At 41.3% G+C, this 21,892-nt stretch overlaps 1 protein-coding gene across 1 annotated transcript in view; it reads right to left on the reverse strand.

The window, feature by feature from the left end:
- ankfy1 (ankyrin repeat and FYVE domain containing 1) overlaps positions 1 to 21,892 on the reverse strand; it is a 93,141-nt gene that overhangs the window by 19,715 nt on the left and 51,534 nt on the right. The window contains exons 16-20 of the mRNA XM_059972947.1: positions 18,699 to 18,817; positions 16,190 to 16,346; positions 14,825 to 15,025; positions 6,201 to 6,377; positions 462 to 609 (exon numbers count right to left, since the gene is read on the reverse strand). Coding sequence (XP_059828930.1) covers positions 462 to 609; positions 6,201 to 6,377; positions 14,825 to 15,025; positions 16,190 to 16,346; positions 18,699 to 18,817 — 802 coding nt within the window. The remainder of the gene's footprint in view (positions 1 to 461; positions 610 to 6,200; positions 6,378 to 14,824; positions 15,026 to 16,189; positions 16,347 to 18,698; positions 18,818 to 21,892) is intronic.

Below are 21,892 nucleotides of genomic sequence, written 5' to 3' on the forward strand. Positions count from 1 at the left end.
TTTCCAGCTCTTAGCTTCATCCCACCCCCTTCGGTCTTCTCCTGTCATTTCACATTTCCCCCTCCCCCCACTACTTTCAAATCTCTTACTACCTTTCCTTTCAGTTAGTCCTGACAAAGGGTCTCGGCCCGAAACATCGACAGTGCCTCTCCTTATAGATGCTGCCTGGCCTGCTGTGTTCCACCAGCATTTTGTGTGTGTTCTATGTATACAAAGTATGTTATGTATTTGTGTTTTTTAAATTATTACTGTATTCTTTATCTTTGGTATTTTTTTTGTACTGCCTTGGATCTGGAGTAACAATTATTTTGTTGTCCTTTATACTTGCATACTAGGAATGGCACTAAACAATCTTGAACCTTGTGTTTTTCTTGTTGCTTTGCTGATAAAGTGATGCAAAAGCTAATGTTAAAACATATGAGCTCACTGCCTTTTGAAATCAATCACTGCTAGTCCCCTACCATTGTTGCCATTCTCATCAATTGCAGCAAACTCCACACCATTCTCCAGCAGCACAGAGCAGATAGTTGGTAGGTCCTGCTGGGCCGCAAGATGGAGGGCTGTCTGACGGTGCTTTGTCAACTCATTCACTTTGGCCCCTGCAAGTAGCTGGAACAGAGGAAACAGAACATCAGGATGATAGACGGCAAGTGACAATCAAATCCAGATTCAGTCTGGTTGCAGCTGAAAGAAAGCAGGGTCAAGTTATGAACACAGACTGCTCAGTACCAATAATAAACCGACGTGTGAGTGATTAACTGCTTTGCAACATAGAAAACTTACAGCACAATACAGGCCCTTTGGCCCACAATGCGATGCCAAACATGTACTTACTTTAGAAATTACCTATGGTTACCCACAGCCTTCGATTTTTCTAAGCTCCATGTACCTATCGAGGAGTCTCTTCAAAGACCCTATTGTATCCACCTCCACCACCGTCGTCAGCAGCCCGTTCCACACACGCTCCACTATCTGTGTAAAAACCTTGCCCCTGACATCTCCTCTGTACCTACTTTCCAAGCACCTTAAAACTGTGCCCTCTCGTGTTAGCCATTTCAGCCCTGGGAAAAAGCCTCTTGACTATCCATGCGATCAATGCCTCTCATCATCTTATACACTTCTATCAGGTTGCCTCTCATCCTCCATTGCTCCAAGGAGAAAAGACTGAGTTCACTCAACCTATTCTCATAAGGACATGCTCCCCAATCCAGGCAACATCCTTGTGAATCTCCTCTGCACCCTTTCTATAGTTTCCACATCCTTCCTGTAGTGAGGCGACCAGAACTGAGCACAGTACTCTGAGTGGGGTCTGACCAGGGTCCTATATAGCTGCAACATTATCTCTCGGCTCCTGAACTCAATCCCATGATTGATGAAGGTCAATGCATCGTATGCCTTCTTAACCAGAGTCAACCTGCACAGCAGCTTTGAGTACCCATTGGACTCAGACCCAAAGATCCCTCTGATCCTCCACACTGCCAAGAGTCTTACCAATAATACTATATTCTACCATCATATTTGACCTACCAAAATGAACCACCTCACACTTATCTGGGTTGAACTCCATCTGCCACTTCTCAGCCCAGTTTTGCATCCTATCGATGTCCCGCTGTAACCTCTGCCCTCCACACTATCCACAACACCCCAACCTTTGTGTCATCAGCAAATGTACAAACCCATCCCTCCACTTCCTCATCCAGGTCATTTATAAAAATCACAAAGAGTCCCAGAACAGATCCCTGAGGCACACCACTGGTCAACAACCTCCAAGCAGAAAATGACCTGTCCATAACCACTTCTTGCCTTCTGTGGGCAAGCCAGTTCTGTATCCACAAAGCAATGTCCACTTGAATCCCATGCCTCCTTAAATTCTCAGTAAGCCTTGCATGAGGTACCTCATTAAATGCCTTGCTGAAATCCATATACACCACATCTACTGCTCTACCTTCATTAATGTGTTTAGTTACTTCCTCAAAAAATTCAATTAGGCTCGTCAGGCATGACCTGCCTTTGACAAAGCCATGCTGACTATTCCTAATCATATTATGCCTCTCCAAATGTTCATAAATCCTGCCTCTCAGGATCTTCTCCATCAACTTAACAACCACCGAAGAAAGACTCACTGGTCTATAATTTCCTGAGCTATCTCTACTCCTTTTCTTGAATAAGGGAACAACATCTGCAACCCTCCAATCCTCCAAAACTTCTCCTGTCCCCATTGATAATGTAAAGATCATTGCCAGAGGCTCAGCAATCTCCTCCCTCACCTCCCACAATAGCCTGGCATATATCTCGACCTGTCCCAGTGACTTATCCAACTGGATACTTTCCAAAAGCTCCAGCATATCCTCTTTCTCTATAGGTTCAAGTTTTTCAGTTTGCTGTAAGTTATCCCTACAATTGCCAAGGTCCTTTTTCTGTAGTGAAAGCTGAAGTATTCATTAAGTACCTCTGCTATCTCCTCCGATTTCATACCCACTTTTCCACTGTCACACTTGATTGGTCCTATTCTCCCACATCTTATCCTCTTGCTCTTCATATACTTGTAACATAAGCACCCTTATTGCACCGCTTCCACAATGGCAAACGTGCAGGGCTGAGAAGAAAGGATATGAGGCCAGCCGACTGGGCACCATGGTCACAAGGACCTATGTCCAAGTGCTTCTTCAATAATACTATTTTGTACCTGCCTCAATACTATTTTGTACCTGCCTCAATCACCTCCTCTGGCAGCTCATTTCAAATATTCACCACCCTTTGTGTGAAAAAAGTTGTCCCCCATAATCCTTTTAAATCTTTCTCCTCTCACCCTAAATTTATGCCCCATACTTTTGAGCTTGCCTACCCAGAGGAAAAAGCTTACCATTAACCCTGTCTGAGCTTTTCATAATGTTACGCATTTCTACAAGGTCATCCCTCATTCTCCTACATTCCAAGGAACAAAGAAATATTTAATCTTGAAAGCTTCACTTACGTGTAACACAAAACACAGAAACATTTACAGTCAAAACCACAACACGTTATGACCAAGTACAAATTAATATGGCTTTATAAGTATCTATTTCACCATTTAAGATCTCCAGATGATCCAAAATACTTTAGTCACTGATATTCTGAAGTGTAGCAAGTGTGTACTGTAGGAAATGCAGAAACCAATTTACACAGTATTTTGATACATAGATAATTGGTAATGGTTTATTATTGTCACATGTACCAAGATATAGTGAAATGTCTGTCTTGACAACTGTTTGTACAGATCAAATTATTACACAGTGCATTCAGCTAGAATAGGTAAAACAATAATGTAGAATAGAGTGTCAAAGCTACTGAAAAAGTGCAAGATTGTAACAGGACTGAAGTTCATTTCATCATACAAGAGATCAGTTCAAGAGTCTGATAGTAGTGGGATAGAAGCTGTCCTTGAGTCTGGTGGTGTGCGCTTTCAGGCTTTTGTGGTTTTTTTTGTTGACCCATGGAAGGGGGAGAAGAGAGAATGTCCAGGTGGGTGGGGGTTTTGATTACGTTGACTGTTTTACTGAGGAAGTGAGTATAGGCAGAGTTATAGAGGCTAGTTTCCACGATGTGCTACGCTGCGTCCACAACTATCTGTACTCTCTTGCCGTCACGTTGCCATACAAAGCCACATGCATCCTGACAGAATGCTATCTATGGCACATCAATAAAAATTGGTAAGTCATCAAGGACATGCTGAATTTCTTTAGCCTCCCAAGGAAGTAGAGACATCAGTGAACTTTCTTGGGCATGACATCAACATGATTGGACCAGGATAGGCCACTGGTGATGCACACACTTAGGAGCTTGAAGCTCTCAACCTCAACATCATCTATATGGACAGGAGCGTATGCACCAACTTCACTTTCCAAAGTCAATGACCAGCTTTTTGTTTTGCTGACAATGATGTTGTTGTCAGGATACCATGTCACTAAGCTCTCTATCTCCTTCCTGTACCCAATTCATTGCTATTTGAGATGTGGCCAAACTCTTAGATGGAGTTAGAGCTGAATCTGACCATGCAGTCATGTCTACAAGAGAGACAGAGAGAGAAGAGGATGAGGGCACAACCTTATGGAAATGTTGCAACTTATCTTTACTGCCGCCTGTTGGTCAGAAAGTCAAGGATCCAGATGCAGAGAGAAAGTATCTTAGTTACACTGAAGAAGCAATAGTGTCTAGTAAAAAGTATTCAGCCCCAACCCTTTGTTCACACAAATGAGTATTACAACCAGGGATATTGACCAATTTGACTGAGAATTTTTATTTGTGAATCACATGCTTCCCCCACTCCACAGTAGAGCTCAAGAAGCAGGGAAAATGGTAAAGCATGAAAAATTAAAAACTCAAAAACTGAAATGTCAGCAGTATTCACCCCTCTATGCTCAGTACTTAGTTGAACCACCTCTTGCAGCTATTACAGCCAGTAATCGTTTGAATAGGATTTGCACGATATGATGGAACAAGATTTGCCCATTTCTCCTTGAGAAATTGCTCAAGCTATGTTAGTTAGGGAGTGTCAGTGGATGGCAATTTTGTAGTCTTGCCAGAGATGTTTGATTGGGTTAAAATCAGATTCAAACCAAGCCAGTCAAAGACATCAGTTTTCATTATTTGAAGCCACTCCATGGGTGCTCTGGAAGTGTGCTTTGGGTCGCTGTCCTGTTGAAAGACTAACTTCTTCCCCAGTTTATGTTTTCTAGCAGGTTTTTTTCCAGGATCCTTCTGCATTAAGCAGCATTCATCAATCATGACCTGACTTCCAGTCCCTAGTGATGAGAAGCATCCCCATAGCATGACACTATGCCCACCATACTTTACAGTAGAGATGGTGCTCCCTGGCTGATACACAGTACTAAATTTATGCCACAAGGACCACTTAGTGTTGAGCCCAAAAAGTTCAACTTTAGTCTCATCTGTCTACAAGATCTTCTTCCACATCTTTACAGTATCTTTTAAGTGACACTTTGCAAAGTCTTTATGGGTAAGTATATGCTTTTATTTTGTGCAGGGCTTCTTCCTTGCCACCCATTTTGTGCAAGGCCTCAGAGATTGTGGAGCCATGAACTTTCTCTCCAGTTGCACCCACTGACTTCTGCTGCTCACTCAGAGTGACCGCTGGCGTCACAGTGGCCTCTCTTACAAGTGCTATTCTTCTCTGACAAATAATTTTAGAGGGGTGGCTTGACCTAGACAGTGTGGCTGTGGTTTCATACTTTTTTCCACTTTTTCATGATGGACTGCGCTGAGCTTTGAGTCCGTTTGAGATGGTTTTGTTGCCTAAATTTCCCTGATTTGTCTTGAATGCCCTTTTATCTTTGTTTTGGTTTGGTCTGTTGAAAATCTACCACACTGTTGGATATTACAGAAAGAGGGGGTATTTACTCTCATAAATTCATTGAAAACAGATCCTCCAATTTTCTACATCAACAAATTGGGCAAGTTGGTAAGGTAGTACTGCATATTGTACCTGTGGAAAGTCAGCTTAGTAATTACAGAGGGAATGATTTTTTTCTTTCAGCCTCACAAGTTAGGTTTTTAATTTTTAGTAAACTGTCAACAGGTTTTGGAATTTTTCTTTTGATTTGACATGAATTACAATGTTTTGTAGATTAGCTCAAAATTCTACTTTTAATATATTTTAAACTTAGAAAACAAGACAGTAAAATGTGAAAATAGTTGTAGGGGCTGAAGACTCTTTCAAGGCACTGTATGTGTTGTTGTCTGAAGCAAGGGACAGTTTCCCCACAATTCAGCAAAATAGGAACATTTACAGCAGCAGGCAACGTACATTTTCCTCAGATCTGGTATTCAATAATCTTATAAAGTTCAACATAGTTGTTGCCTTCCTAATTGCTTGTTGAACCTGCTTATTAAATTTCAGTGATTTAGGTACAATGATTACAGCTCCCTCTAAACACTCACACCATCCACACCCTTCCCATTTTAATAAAAATACTGCCTTTCTAATCTTCCTTCTGAAATTTTATCACATTTATGCACTGGGTTGCCTGTTCTAACAGAAGTTAAATTAAGACTCTTCCAAGGAGTTTAACACCTCTATTTTTTATGAAGCAGATCTTAAGTTACTGTGTGCACTCAATAATATATGGGAAAATAATCCAAGAACAATAGGGAGGACAAGAATATCTCAATGAATCCCAATAGTTACATGACCTTGTTCTTACCAGATTCCGGACTATAATTTCAGATCCTGCTTGTACAGCCAGATGTAATGGTGTAAGTTTGGATGAATCCTGGACTCGTGAATTCACGTTAGCCTGCACACTAATCAGGAATAGTACACTCTCAATGTCAGAGTTTTGCACAGCAACATGAAGGAAGTTCCTCCCCTTATTGTCAATCTGTTGAAGTATTAAAAAAAGGGTTACTTACAGCATACAACTCAATGAATTTCACACAATACAAAACAGAATCAAAGCAAGACTGATGTTAGTTCAAAACAAAACTAGACGAGAACAAAATAATGCCAAATCTCGCATTAGACTAAACTGATAATAGTATAAACAAGTTATACTATTTTTTAAAATTCTTTTTCCAATAGTTGTCTAGGGAAGAGGCAGAAATACTTCAGCAAGATAGTGCTTCAATGTGTATATGAGAGCCATAGTTTATTGAGCTACAGTGGAAGATAGGCTTAGCATTTTTAAAGATTGGAATACCTTTCTCCTGTAATTGTAAACTTTATCATTCCCTGGATTCTTAATCAATACAATAACCTGGAGTTCTTAGGTTACTAAGGCATTTTGGAAACGTTGTATTGCCTTGTCCAAATATTCGGCCAATTTGCCCTTTTTTGTTAATAATGAAAAATCCTTGAATATATAAAAACTACTTAACTGTCAAGGAGTTTTATTCCACATTAAGGCAAGTCTATGCCAGGAACAAAACACCCAACAGAATAGACAAATATCCAATGTGCAAAAGACGACAAACTCTGCAAATACAAAATAATAAATAGGCAATATATATTAAGAACATGAGATGAAGAATCTTTGAAAGTGAGTCCATAGGTTGTGGAAACAGTTCAGTGATGGGGACGAGTGAAATTATTCCCTCTGGTTCAAGAGCCTGATGGTTGAAGGCTACAAACTATTCCTGTACCTGGTGGTATGGGTCCTGAGGCTCCTGAAGCGAGAAGAGAGCATGGCCAAGGAGGTGGGGATGCTGCTTTCCTGGGCAGCACTCGGTGTAAATGTGCTCAATGGCAGGGAGGGCTTTACCCGTGATGGACTGGGCCATATCCAATACTTTTTGTGGGCTTTTCCCTTCAAGGGCATTGGTGTTTCCATATCAAGGCCATGATGCAACTGGTCAGTCTTTCCTCCACCACACATCTATGGAAGCTTGTCAAAGTTTTTGATAACATGCTGCATATTCCCAAAGGTCTAAGGAAGTAGAGACATTGCCGTGTTTTCTTCATGATGGCACATACCTGCTGGACCCAGGAAAGATCCTCTGAAATGACAACACAAATTTAAAATTGATGACCCTCTCCATCTCTGATCCTCCAATGAAGACTGGCTCATGGACTTCTGGTTTCCTCTTCCTGAAGTCAATAATCAGCTCTTTGACCTTGCTGGCATTGACTGAGAAGTTGTTGCTGTGGTGGCACCAGTCAGCCAGATTTTCAATCTCCCTCCTATATGTTGATTCATCACTATCTTTAACTCAGCCAACAACAGTTTATATTCGTCAGCAAACTTAAGAATAGAATTGTAGCTGTAATTATAGAGCGAAAAGAGCAGGGGTAAGCACACAACTTTATGGTGCACCTGAGTTGATGGAGATTGTGGGGATTTTTGCCAATCTGCACAGACTTGGGTCTGGAAGTGAGGAAACTGGGGATCCCATTGCACAAGGAGGTATTGAGACCAAGGTCTTGAATCTTATTAATTTTGAGGGGATGATGGTAATAAATGCAGAGCTGTAGTCAATGTAGAGCATCCTGATGAATGCACCTTCACTATCCAGATGTTCTAGGGTTGAATGAAGAGCCAATGAAATGGCATCTGCTGTAGATCCATTGTGACGGTAGGCAAATTGGAGTGGATCCAAATCGTTTCTCAGGGAAGAGTTGATGTGTTTCATCACCAACCTTTCGGAACACTTCACCACAGTGGATGCAAGTGCTACTAAACAGAAGTCATTGAGGTACATTCCTCTTGGGCACTGGTGCAATGGAAGTTTGCTTGCAGCAGGTGGATAGCTCAGACTGCTGATGCGAGTCATTAAAGACACCGGTGAACACACCAGTTAGTTGATCAACACAAGTCTTTACTACTCAGCCAGGTACCCCTACGAGGCTGGATCCTTTCTGAGGGTTCACTCTCTTGAAGGATGTTCCCACGTTGGCCTCAGAAACTGAAATCACAAGGTCATTGGGAGCTGTTGGAGTTCCTGAAAGTGTCTCCATGTTTTAACAGTCAAATTTAGCATAAAAGACATTAAGCTAATCTGGGAGCAAAGTCTTGCATCCATGACGCTTGGCTTCACTTTGCACCCTACCACAGCTGTCGAGCATCCTTCAGTGATACAAATTTGATCCGGAATTGCAACTTTCCACGCAAGATGGCTTTTTAGAGATCATTCCTGGACCTCTTGTACTTTAATGGGTTGCCAATGAACTGGTCCTCAGCAGATTGTGGATATCATGGTTCATTCTGGGCTTCTGGTTGGGGAAGATTTGGTGGGGATAAATTTGTCTATGACTATTCTTAAAAAGTGCTGTTTTAATGAGTCAGTGGAATGGAAGGCAAATGCAAGGCGATTATACAATCACGGGCATTGAGATCTATGTATGTAACATTCCGGAAATGATGAACAGAATGAAGGAGGAATAGTAAAGGCTCTGGCAGCTTTAAAAGTTGGATAATTATTGGATCCCAATAAAATGTTCAACAGGCTTTTAGAAGAAAAGGAAGGAGTCACGTAAGCTTGAATAATCTTTCGCAGCTCGAGCTACAGACATGGTACCAGAGAAGCAAAAGGTTGGTGTGATGTTGTAGTTTGAAAAATAGGTACACAGGTTAGTCTGATATTGGTGCTGTAGAAATAGAGAAGGATCGAGGGGATGGCATAAGTCACCATGACATTAATCAAGGACTGTTGGTATGTTGTTAAAAGACTACATCTGATGAAATCAACTGAATTTAAGGTAACAGAGTTCATAAGAAGTGTTTAATGTCATGTTTTAGCACAGTGACGAGGTATCATGTGGCTAGCTCACAAACTTGAACCAAGGGGAAACAGCAAGTTCGATTAAAAAAATTGACTCACAGATAGAAAGCAAAGGATTGAAAGTAATTTTAGATACAAGTCTGATATCACGTCTAATAGTAGAAATCTATCTTAAAGTGAAACACTGAACACCACCATCTTGTCATGAGATGCAAGTCAGTCTTAAATACCAAGACTTTTTTTTAAAAAGCATGTCGCACCAGACAGTCAGCCATTCTTATCTGGCATGTGGTGTCAGGATTAGTCTCCTTTCGAATGAACAGGGTCATGATACCAATGTTCCTGACTCGACCTCTGTTTTGTTTTGTTTGTTCTTTACGAGGCCAAGTGGCTAGCTCGACACTCATCACGGCACGGATGGACAACGTGCTCTGGGGTGGCCCGACTTGGATTCGAACTTGGGAGCCTTTGCTCCAGAGTCCGGTGCTGGTGCCATTGCACCACCTGTCAGCCTAATGCCAAAACTGCTATCTGGAGATAATGAGGAAGAAAACTTAGAGGACATATCAATCAGGCACTTTGTAGATAACACAATTCAATAATCTACAATTGTTCGGATAATGTATTTAGAAATGGTGAATAAAGCAAGAGAATACAAGATAAGTAATTGAGTATCAGAGAATTTTGTCATATACATAGGTACCAGTGATGTGGGTAGAGAAATGAAGTTCTGCAATTCAAGTTTAGAGAACTAGGTAACACGAGTGAATCTGCAGATGCTGGAAATAAATAAAAAACACAATGCTGGCAGAACTCAGCAGGCCAGACAGCATCTATGGGAGGAGGTAATAACGATGTTTCATCACCCTCCCGATGAAGGGTTTTGGCCCGAAACGTCGTTATTACCTCCTCCCATAGATGCTGTCTGGCCTCCTGAGTTCTGCCAGCATTTTGTGTTTTTTATTAGAGAACTAGATCTCCATTTAAGCTCAGGAGCTCAAAAGGGTAATCTCTGGAATGATTCAAGAGCTAATGAGTACAGTAAAAGGATAGGTAGGCCAGGTGATTACAGCAATAGATGACAGGTCAGTCAGTGGATGTTTTTTACCTGGATTTTCAGAAGGCCTTTGACAAGGTGCTGCACACGTAGCTGCTAAACAAGGTAAGGGCCCATGGTTTTACAGGAAAGGTACTAGGATGGATTGAAGATTGGCTGACTAGCAGGATGCAAAAAGTGGGAATAAAGGGGGCTCTTTCTGGTTGGGTGCCAGTGACTAGTGGTGTTCCACAGCGGTCGGTGTTAGGAATGCTTCTTCTCACGTTATATGCCAATAATTTTGATGACAGAATTGATGGCTTTGTGGCCAAGTTTGAAGACAATACGAAGATAAGTGGAGGTGTAGGTAGTGTTGAAGAAACAGGGAGGCATACAGTCATAGAAAAGTACAACACAGAAACAGGCCTCTCAGGTCATCTAGTCCATGCCAAACCATTTAAACTGCCAACACTTATTGATCTGCCTGGGCCATAGCCCTCCATAACACTACCATTCATGTACCTATCCAAACTTCTCTTCAAATAGGGCTTGCAGGCACACTTGCAACGGTAACTTGTTCCAAACTCTCACAACCCTCTGAGTGAATATGTTTCCCTTCATGAGCCCCTTAAACTTTTCATCTTTTACTCTTAACCCATGACCAAGTCTGCAGAAGGACTTAGATTAGGAAAATGGGCAGAGAAATTGCAGATGGAATATAGTGTAAGGAAGTGAATGGTCATGCACTTTGATGGAAGGAATAATGACTGACCCTTTTTAAAAAAAAAAATGGGGAGAAAATTCAGAAACCAGAGGTGAAAAGGGACTTAGGAGTTCATGTGCAGGATTCCCTAAAGGTTAATTTGCAGACTGAGTCGGTGGAAAGGAAGGCAAATGAAATGATAATTTTCATTTTGAGAGGACTAGAATATAAAAGGAAGGATGTAAAGCTGAGGTTATCTAAGCCATTGGTCAGATCACACTATGGTGTGCAGTTCCCTTATCTAAGGAAAGATGTTTTGGCATTGGAGGGGGTCCAAATGAGGCTCATGAGAATGATTCTGGGGTTAATTTGAGGAGTGCTCAATGGCTATGGAGTTTAGAAGAATAAACCTACCGAACATTGAAAGTCCAAGTTAGTTAGAGTGGATGTGTTGAAGATGTTTCCAATAGTGGGAAAGTCTAGGACCAAAGGGCCCAGCCTCAGAATAGTGGGTAATCCCTTTGGAACAGAGAGGAAGAGGAATTTCTTTAGCCAGACAGTGTTGAATCTGTAGAATTCATTGCCACAGATGGCTATGGAGGTCAAGTCACTGGGTATATTTAAAGCAGAGGTTGAGGAATCTTGATTAGTAAGAGTGACAAAAATTATGGGAGAATGGTGTTGAGAAAATAAATCAGCCACAATGGATAGCAGAGCAGACATGACTTGATGGGCCAAATGACCTAATTCTGCTCCTCTGTCCCACTGTCTTATGGTTGAGTGGCTGAAAGGATCATGACGGAGGATGGGTTCTAGGTTCTTGGATCACTGGGAAATTTAAAAGGAAGATAGTACCTGAAAAATTAGTGCAGATTGCAGTTTGTACTGGTAGAAGTGCGATTAAGACCCTTGCTGGAAAGAATATTAGCACCAGTAGGACGGCTTAAATTGAGTTGACATGGAAAAGGGCCTCAGTGATTGTTTGTGAACAACTATACTAAAGACAAACATTTAGTAGATCCGGCAGTCAGTTCAAGCAAGGAAGTGCACATCAAGGAAGTTCAAAGTTAAATTACGTGTACTGTATTTTAGTGCAAGAAACACCATTAGTAAAGCAGATGAACTCAAAGCTTAATCAACACAAGGGTCCGCAATACTGTTGTCATCACTAATTGTGCTATAGACCTCCCAACAGTCTGTAGGAGCGAGAGGAACATATAGAAGATGGAGCGTTGCAACAAAAATAGGGTTAGTGTACTGGGATTTTTAATTTTCCCAATATTAACATTAACGGCTGAGATGATGGAATTTTTGAGGTGTTTCCAGGAAAGCGTTTTACACAGTATGTAGACAGATCAATAGGAGGAGGAACATTTACTGGATCTTTTCTTGGCGAATGCAGATGCTCAAGTGGAGGGAGTGCTGATGGGGGAGCAATCTGGGAATAGTGACCATAACTCCATATATTTTAATATTAGAAAAGGATAGGAATGAAGTTCTTAAATTTATGGAAGATAAGTTTCATTAACACAAGAGCGAACCTGTCAAAGGTATACTGGGTCTATCTATTTGCCACAAATCCACATTTGCACGGAGGGAAGCATTTAAAGGAGAAATAATTACAGTTCAGGGTCAGTATGTTACTGCAAGGGTAAAAGCCAGGGGTAATATGAACCCCCGATAGAGGGTTGATTTAAAGGAAGAAAACATGACAGGTATAGGAAATTGAATGTAGCATGGGGGGTGGGGCTGCAAACCATCCGAAGTATAAAAGGTGTCATGAGGTGCTTACAAAGAAAACTAGGAAGGCTAAGTGGGGTCATAGGAAATCAATCACAAATAAATTCAATTAATTGTGTAACATGGACAAGAGAACAACCAGGGAAAGGAGGACATTAGGGACAACATTGTCAATCTGTGCATAAAGCCAAAAGGTACATGAGGACTCCTAAGTGATATTTCTAAAGGAAACAGCATTGTCAGAGAGTTCAATGAAGGGGTAGGTGTAAGTTATGCATATGTCATAAATAAAGGCAGTACTTAATTTTTTGGGAAGCTTAAAGGAAGATTAATCTCCAGGGCAAAATGAAACTCATTCTAACTGCTACTGGAGACAAGGCAAGAGACAACTGGAATTCAATTAGCTTTAAAGCTTCACAGGACACAATTGAGGAACCAGATGACCAGATAACAGCAAACATGATGTCCTTTTTTAAGAAGGGCAGCAAGAAAAAGTCTGAAAGCTATAAAACGATTAAGAAGGGTAGCAAGAAAAAATCTGGAAGCTATAAAACGAGCCTAGCATCATTGATATGGGAAAAAATTCTGATGGGAGAGGATTAATGACACGAAGCTGGGACAGCCAACATGGCTTTGTTAAGGACAGATCTCATCAATCCCATCAAAGACTAAATTCTTTGAAGAGGGAAAAAGTTTGTCAGTGGGCAGGGTAGCAAACATTGTTTACACGGACTTTAGTAATGTCTTTGTCACCCCATGTGGGTGATCAGTTCAAAAGGTTAGGGCCCATGGGATCCAAGACAAGTTGGCAAAACTAACTTGACAATAGGAAACAGAAGCCTATGGCAGAAGGCTGTTTTTGCAATGAGATGCCTGTGAGAGTCAGGTGTTGGGATCCTTGCTGTTTGCAACATACGTACATGAATGAAATGGTTGTGTATGTCAAAGTGGGAGGCATGGCTAAAAAATTTGCAGATGACCCAAGGAGGAGTTGTTAATAGCGTCTTAGATTTCAAGACATAGTGATGTATATTTGTGAAATAGGCTGAAAAATGGCAGGTGGAATTTAATTCAGACAAATGTAAGGTGATGCATTCTGGAATACGAATGAGGCTAGGACATACACCGTGTATGGTAAAGTCTTCAGGAGTATCAAGGAACAGAGAATTTGGAGAACCCGACGCAGACTAGGAGACCGTTTCGCTGAACACCTATGCTCGGTCTGCCAGAGAAAGCAGGATCTCCCAGTGGCCACACATTTTAATTCCACGTCCTATTCCCATTCTGATATGTCTATCCATGGCCTCCTCTACTGTCAAAATGAATATAAACTCAGGTTGGAGGAATAACACCTTATATACTGGCTGGGTAGCCTCCAACCTGATGGCATGAACATTGACTTCTCTAACTTCGTTTAATGCCCCTCCTCCCCTTCTTACCCCATCCCTGACATACTTAGTTGTTTGCCTATTCTCCATCTCCCTCTGGTGCTTTCCCCCCATCCCCTTTCTTTCTCACAAGGCCTCCCGCCCCATGATCCTTTCCCTTCTCCAGCTCGGTATCACTTTCGCCAATCACCTTTCCAGCTCTTAGCTTCATCCCACCCCCTTCGGTCTTCTCCTATCATTTCGCATTTCCCCCTACTCCCACTACTTTCAAATCCCTTAGTATCTTTCCTTTCAGTTAGTCCTGACAAAGGGTCTCGACCCGAAACGTCGGCAGTGCTTCTCCTTATGGATGCTACCTGGCCTGCTGTGTTCCACCAGCATTTTGTGTGTGTGTTGTTTGAATTTCCAGCATCTGCAGATTTCCTCGTGTTTACGCTATAGGAATGTAATCACTTAATACTCATTAGTTCATGAATATGAGAGGCTTCACATTTAAATGTAAATAGTGGATCGAAAAGAATGGCTCAAAGTCATACTCTTACACTGCTTAGAAACAGACTGGTACAATGTCCCTGGTGCAAAAGAATTTCTTTCAATTAGTTTGAACAAACAGAATCAGCAGGACTGCAATATTGTATCTAATTGCTCCAGTTCACATTTCCAACCGAAGCATGAACCTCACTGAACAACTATAACCCTTTCTGGAAATACAAAGACATATGTTGGTGACTCCCATGCTCTTGCCTGTTCAGCCGCTCCTGGCTCTCGTTTGAGGATTGACTCTGCAGCCTTGTTGTTCTTGTAGGTCATTGCACAGGCGAAGGGCGTCAGACCCTGGCGATCCCGAATGTTTAACCGGATGTTAGGGTGCGATATCAGAAGCTGAATTATAACACTGTGCTGGTTGCTAATAGCAACGTGAATTGGAGTTCTTCCCTCTGCATCCTTGTAAAAAGGTAAAAAGAAACATTAAATACGATTCACCTATCACAACAGAATTGTAAGAAAAACATATACAGGAGATCCCTGCAAATTTCACATACCACTTTCAGGATACAAGATACCAATTACGAAAATTCGCATATATAATACTGTCACATTACAAACCTGTCCAGGTCACAAACCTAAAGTCACCCCATAAGTAAGAACAAGCAGTTGGGAAACCAGTGGAATGGATCTGCCAGCTGTTCCATGAACTAGACATCTTCTGAAGAAAAGCACGTGGAACAAAGCATATCCATGTGCCCTTTCTCCCTTTCTCCCCATCCTTCCACAAAACAATGGGGGGGTGGGGTTGGAGGGCTGGAAGGAGCCAAGAGCTCTCAGCTGACTCACTTCTGAAGTCAGTAACGTTGGCTTGAAGCTAATCTTTCCAGCCTGCTCACTCCCATCACAGCTGTTTCTGCAACCCTCTTCCACACACTACTTGTTCCTGACTTATGAACATTTTCAAATACAGATCTGCTGCAACCTGGGAGCTGCCTGTAAAGTCATTTCTAAATACAGTGGGTTCCATTTAATTGCATCATCAGTTAATTGGAGCAGCTAATTGAAATCTCCCATGACATTGTATAATTGTATGACCATTGCCCTTTTTAGAAACCCTTTTCTGTCTCCCGTTGTAATTTATATCCCACATCCTGGCTACAAGGGAAGGGATGGCATATTTAACTCCAGTTTGTATGTTCTCCCCATGACTGTGTGGGTTTCCTCTGGGTGCTCCAGATTACCCCCACACTCCAAAGACGTACCAGTTGATTGGTTAATTGATTAAATTGGGAGACTGTTACGCAGAGTGGCTTGTATGCCCAGAAGGGCCTATCTCACACTGCACCTTAGTAAATAAATTCTATTGCAAAATATTTATTTATTTATTTATTGGTTGAGGTACAGTCTAGATTAGGCCCTTCCAGCCCTTCAAACCATGCCACCCAGCAATCCCCAGATTTAATCCTACCTCAATCACAGGACAAATTACAATGATCAACCAGTACATCTTTGGACTGTGGGAGGAAACCTGAGGAAGCGGACACGGGGGGAACGTACAAATTCCTTACAGGCAGCAGCAGGCACATGCTCATGGATTGAATCACACACTCTGCCACTGACCTGAGTATTCACATTGGCACCAAACTCCAAAAGGCACTGTACCACTTCTTCAAGGCCCCAGCTTGCTGCCATGTGCAATGGTGTTTGACCATCTCGGGCTTCCTCATCCCCCTCACCGTTTGGCCCTGGTCGTCTAGGACTGTTACCATCACATCCACTGTTAAAGAGAAATGTTACTGTAGCAATAAAGAATAACTGATTGGCAACTTAACTAATCTTTTAGATTTCTTTTATACAATACTGAATCATTCTAAAGTTTCTCCTTGGTTATGAAAAGATTGAAGCCATTAATCTGTTTACACATTTTAGACACTGTTGTTGCGGCTTTTCTAATTCCCACTGATTAAGAACATTTGGGCAATATTGGTTTTGATTTACATTCCCAAGGAATTTTGTACTGGCACGTTTCTCTCAAAATGCAATAGCTTTCCTTCAATCAAGTTAGGTGTCTGCAGACAAGATTTATTTGTAGATTAACTATGAGCTGCTAGTGAAGATGAAGTGTTGAAATAGCCAGCTGGTAGCAAAATTGATTAATTGAATTCAAGAACTACCAGCAAAACAATCCTGAGCATCACTTTCCCTCTTGAAAGAATAATGAAGATCACTTGGTGTAGAAAAGTATTGTTCCATTATAATAGGAAACCAATATATTACAAGTACATTAGACTGATACACAAAACATTGTTCCCCTTCAAAAAGTAAACACTACTGCTAGCAAATTTCATAAGGCCACAAAGATATTGCAAAAATCTGCCCCACCACTCAATCATGACTGATTTTTTTCATACCTAACCTCATTCTCCTGCCTTCTCCACATAACCCTTAACCCCTTATCAATCAAGAACCTATCTCTGCCTCTGTAACATTTCATGGCAATGAATTCCACAGATTCATCACTCTGAATAAATTTCTCATGTCAGTGCTAAAGAGACATCCCTTTATTCTGAGGATCCTTTGGATCCTAGACTCTCCTACTAATATAAACATCTTCTCCATGTCCAGTCCATCTTGGTCTTTCAGTATTCGGTAGGTTTCAGTGAGATTCCACCACCCCACCCTACCCCCAGTCTTCTGAACTCAAGTACAGGCCTAGAGACTTCAAACGCTCTTCACATGTTTAAGCCTTTCATTTGCGTCATTCTTGCGACTTTTTTGGACTGTTTCCCAGCCCAGCATATCTTTCTTTAGATACGAGGCCCAAATTGCTCTCAAAATTACAAATGCAGTCTGGCTAATACATAATAAATAGTAAATCTCTGCTTTCATATTCTAGTCCTCTCAAAACATCATTGCAATTGCCCTCCTTACTACAAACTCAACCTGCGAGTTAACCTTAAGGGGATCCTGGAATTCCAAATACTGTACCTTTGCACCTCCGATTACTGACTACTCTCCAAATTTAGAAAATAGTCTATACCTTTATTCGTGGTAGGACACCACATTTCTCTATGCTGTATTCCATCTACCATTTCCTTGACCATTTTCCTAACCTGTCCAAGTCTTTCTGCAGACTCCCTACACCACCCCCTTCACCCATCTTTGTATCATCTTTGCTATAATATCATTAGTTCCTTTTGCCAGACTATTAATGTATCAAGTGAAAAGGAGCAATCCTAAGACTGGCTCCTGTGGCACTCCACTAGTCACTTGCAGCCATGCTGAAAAGGACCACTTTATAATCATTCCCTGCTTTCTGCCAGTCACCTAATACTCCATCTATGCCAGTACCTTGCCTCAAACACCATGTGCTCTGCTTTAGCAGCCGCCTGTGTGGCGCCTTTGTAAGGCCCTTCTGAAAATCCAAGTACATAACATCCACTGACTCTCCTTTGTCTAATTTACTTGATCCTGCTCAAAGAATTCTAACAGATTTCTTAGGCAAGGTCTCCCTTTAACGAAACCTTATTGGCATCTATTTTATTATGTACAAGTATTCTGAACTTCCATCTTTAATAATGAATTCTAAAATCTTACTGGCCATTGAGGTCAGACTAACTAGTCTTTAATTCCCTGACTTTTGCCTCCAGTGGTATTATAGCTATGACTCTGCAGTCTTCTGGGACCCTCCCTTACTCCAGTGATTCTTGAATGATCACTATTCATGCCTCCACAATCTCTTCAGCAACTTTTTTCAGAACTCCTGGATATCGTCCATCTGGTACAGGTAGTTTACCCATTCACAGGCCTTTCAAGTTCCCAGCACCTGCTCATAACAGCCAATATACTCAACTCTCCCTAACTCTCTTAAATTCCTGCCATGTTACTGGTGTCTGCCACAACAAAGACTGATGTGAATTACCTATTCAGTTCCTCTGCAATTTCTGTGCCCCACCACTACTTCCCAGCAGTTCAATGTCCATTCCTGCCTTTTATTTTTAAGCTATAAAAAATAGCAATCTATATTATTGGCTAGTTTACCTTCATTTCATTTTCACTGTGCCCCCCACCCCACCAACATTGTAAATACATTTGAAAGATAGGCAGTTGAAAATATCTCCATGTATACCTGCGGATGAGGAAACAACCAGAAATCTCGTTGTTTTCATCAATGGCTCGGTGTAACAAAGTCTGTAGGCATCCACCAGGACCAGTACCCCAACATGTCGGATCACAACCATGTCTCACCTGAAATCAAGGGAGTTTCCCCATTTAGGATTGTTTGCCACAGAACTATTAGAAATACATGCCAAAAATGGCTTTGGAAGTCGTTTAGGAAAAGGTGCCTATCATAACAATACTCTACAACTGTAATAACTGACATAAGGCTCAAAGCTTTCAATTTTTTGTACACTTAGGCATATATATCTAGACTGCCTAAAACTTTCGCACAGTACTGTAATTTTCGGTATTGCACTGTACTGCTGCCACAAAAAAATCATGACATGTGAGTGATGACAAACCTGACTCTAATATGGGTCTCTACTGGGAACTAAGAGTGGGAAGGGGGACAGGGAGAGGGGAATCATGGTTGGGAAAAGTGAAAGGGAGAGGGAAGGGAGCAGGGAGCACCAGAGAGACCATTTGTAATGATTAATAAGCCAATTAAAGGTAATCAATCCAAAACACTAACACCACTTCTCTTTCCACAAGTTCCAAGAAAAATAAGGTGGTTCCGACTTTTCACACATTGACCAAGACTAGCAGTGTAAAGGACTGGATGAGATATTTACCAAATGTGGTCAGAAAAGTTTCCTTTTTGTATTCCTGTCAGGATAAAAGGCAAAGTTGACAGTCTTAGGAAACCTTGGTTTGACAGATATCGAGGCCCTTATTAAGAAGGTGCAGAGCAGGTACAAACAACAAGGAACAAATAAGGTACTCAAGGAGCAAAAGGAATGCAAGAACACTTATGAGGGAAATCAGGATGGAAAAAAGCAGCATGAAGTTCCACTGGCAGACAAGTGAAGGAGAATCCCAAGGGCTACTTCTACGGATTTACTAAGAGCAAAGGACAGCAAGGGACAAAACTGGTCCTCTTGAAGATTAGTATGGTATTCTATATATGGACCTGAAAGAGATGGTGGAGATCTTAAATTGATATTTTGCACCTACATTTACTCTGGAGATGGACAGAGAGCCTATAGAACTCAGGCAAAACAGCAATGAGGTCATGGACTGCATACAAGGAAAAGATGCTTGCTGTCTTGAGGTAAATTAGAGTGGGTAAGTCCCCAGGACTTGACAAGGTGTCTCCTTGGACCTTGTGGGAGGTTAGTGCAGCAATTACAGGAACCCCAGCAGAGCTACTTAAACTGTCTTTAGCCATGGGTGAAGTACTGGAGGATTGGAGCATAGATGATGTTATTCAAGAAAGGATCTCAGAATAAGCTGAGAAATTATAGGCCAGTGAGTCTGACGTCAATACTGGGTAAATTATTGGAAGGTATTCTGAGGGGCTGGATATACAAGGATTTGAACAGATGAGACAGTTAGAAATAATCAAGGTGGCTTTATGCGTAGTAGCTCACGTCTAAGCAATCTCAGAATATTGAGGAGATTACCAGGAAAGTTGATGAAGACAGTTCATGTTATCTACATAGATTTTAGCAAGGTCTTTGACAGTCCCACATAAGAGGCTGGTAAAGAAGTCTTAGTTGCAAGGCACAGAAGATGAGGTAGTAAATTGGATTCGACATTGGCTCTGCTGAAGCAGCCAGAGAATGGTAGTAGATGGTTGCATCTCAACTGAACAAGAGGTGTACCACAGCAATTGGTGCTGAGACTGTTGTTCTTTGTCATCTATTCTATACCAATGGCTTTGATGTTACTGTGGTAAACAAGATCAGCAAATTTGCAAGTAAGGTTATCATAGCTGCAGCAGGATTTGGAGCAGCTGGAAAAACAGGCTGAAAAATGACAGATAGAATTGATGGAGGTTAGTGTGAGGTGTTGTACTTTGGGTAGACTAACCAGCATTGGACTTACACAGTGAATGTTAGGGTATGAAGAGTGTAGTAGAACAGAGGGATCTGGGAATATAGATCTATTATTACTTGCCCGTGACATTACAAGTAAAGAGTTTTTGGCACACTGGTCTTCATAAATCAAAGTATTGAGTACAGGAGTATAAGACAATGGTGAGGCCTAATTTGGAGTATTATGCATAGTCTGGCAACCTCTATAGATTAAAGTTATCAATAAGATTGAAAGATTATAGAGAAAATTGACAGGGATGTTGCCAGGATCTAAATTATAGGGGAAGGTTGAATAGATTAGGACTTTAAACCCTGGAGTGTAGGAGAACGAAAGATCAAATCAAGTTGCAGAAAGTTGTAAAATTAGTCAGTTCCATCATGAGTACCAACCTCCATAGTATTCAAGACATCTTCAATGAGTGGTGCCTCAGGAGGGTGGTGTCCATCGTTAAAGATCCACACCACCCGGGACATACCCTCTTCTCACTGTTACTGAAGCCTGAAGACACACACTCAGCGATTCAGGAACAGTTTTCTTCCCCTCTGCCATCCAATTTCTAAATGGACAGTAATCCCACAAACACTACCTCACTAGTTTTTTTTAAATTACGTGTTTTTGTACTATTTTAATATGCATATACTGACTAATTTATTTTTTAATATCATGTACTGCTGCCACAAAGTTAACAAATTTCATAACATTTGCTGATAATGCTAAACCTGAGAGGTAAGGAAAATAATGAGGGGTGTAGATAGAGTAAACATAAACAAGCCTTTTCCACTGATGGTGGGTGAGACTAGGCCTGGAGGTCATAGATTAGGTACGATTGATGAAATATTTAAGAGGAACCAGGGATGAGCAACTTCTTCACTTAGAGAATGGTGAGAGTGTGGTGAGCTGCTGGGAGAAGTGCTGGATGAGGGTTTGATTTCAATAGTTAAGAGAAATTTTGATCAGTACATGGATGGGTGGGATATGGAGGGCTATGGTCCAGATGCAGGTTGATGGGACTAGACAGACCGACAGAAAAATGAACCAGATGGGCTGAAGGGCCTATTTCAGTGCTGTAGTGCTCTATGGCTTTAAGCGAATATCTCCAGCTGTATTGGGGTTATTTTAGACTTCTAACAGTTGCAGTTACTTTCCTTTTAAAAATTATTGACACCATCCTTAATTACAGATTCTCACAACAAAGCTGTTCGGCTAAATTGCACAAGTTTCCTTTCTCCTTTATTCAATAGCAGAGTGATCAATACATTTTCAAATCTATAGAAAAGTTTTCCT

Source organism: Hypanus sabinus, chromosome 6, assembly GCF_030144855.1.
Source record: "Hypanus sabinus isolate sHypSab1 chromosome 6, sHypSab1.hap1, whole genome shotgun sequence".
In the NCBI taxonomy this organism is placed as follows: domain Eukaryota; kingdom Metazoa; phylum Chordata; class Chondrichthyes; order Myliobatiformes; family Dasyatidae; genus Hypanus; species Hypanus sabinus.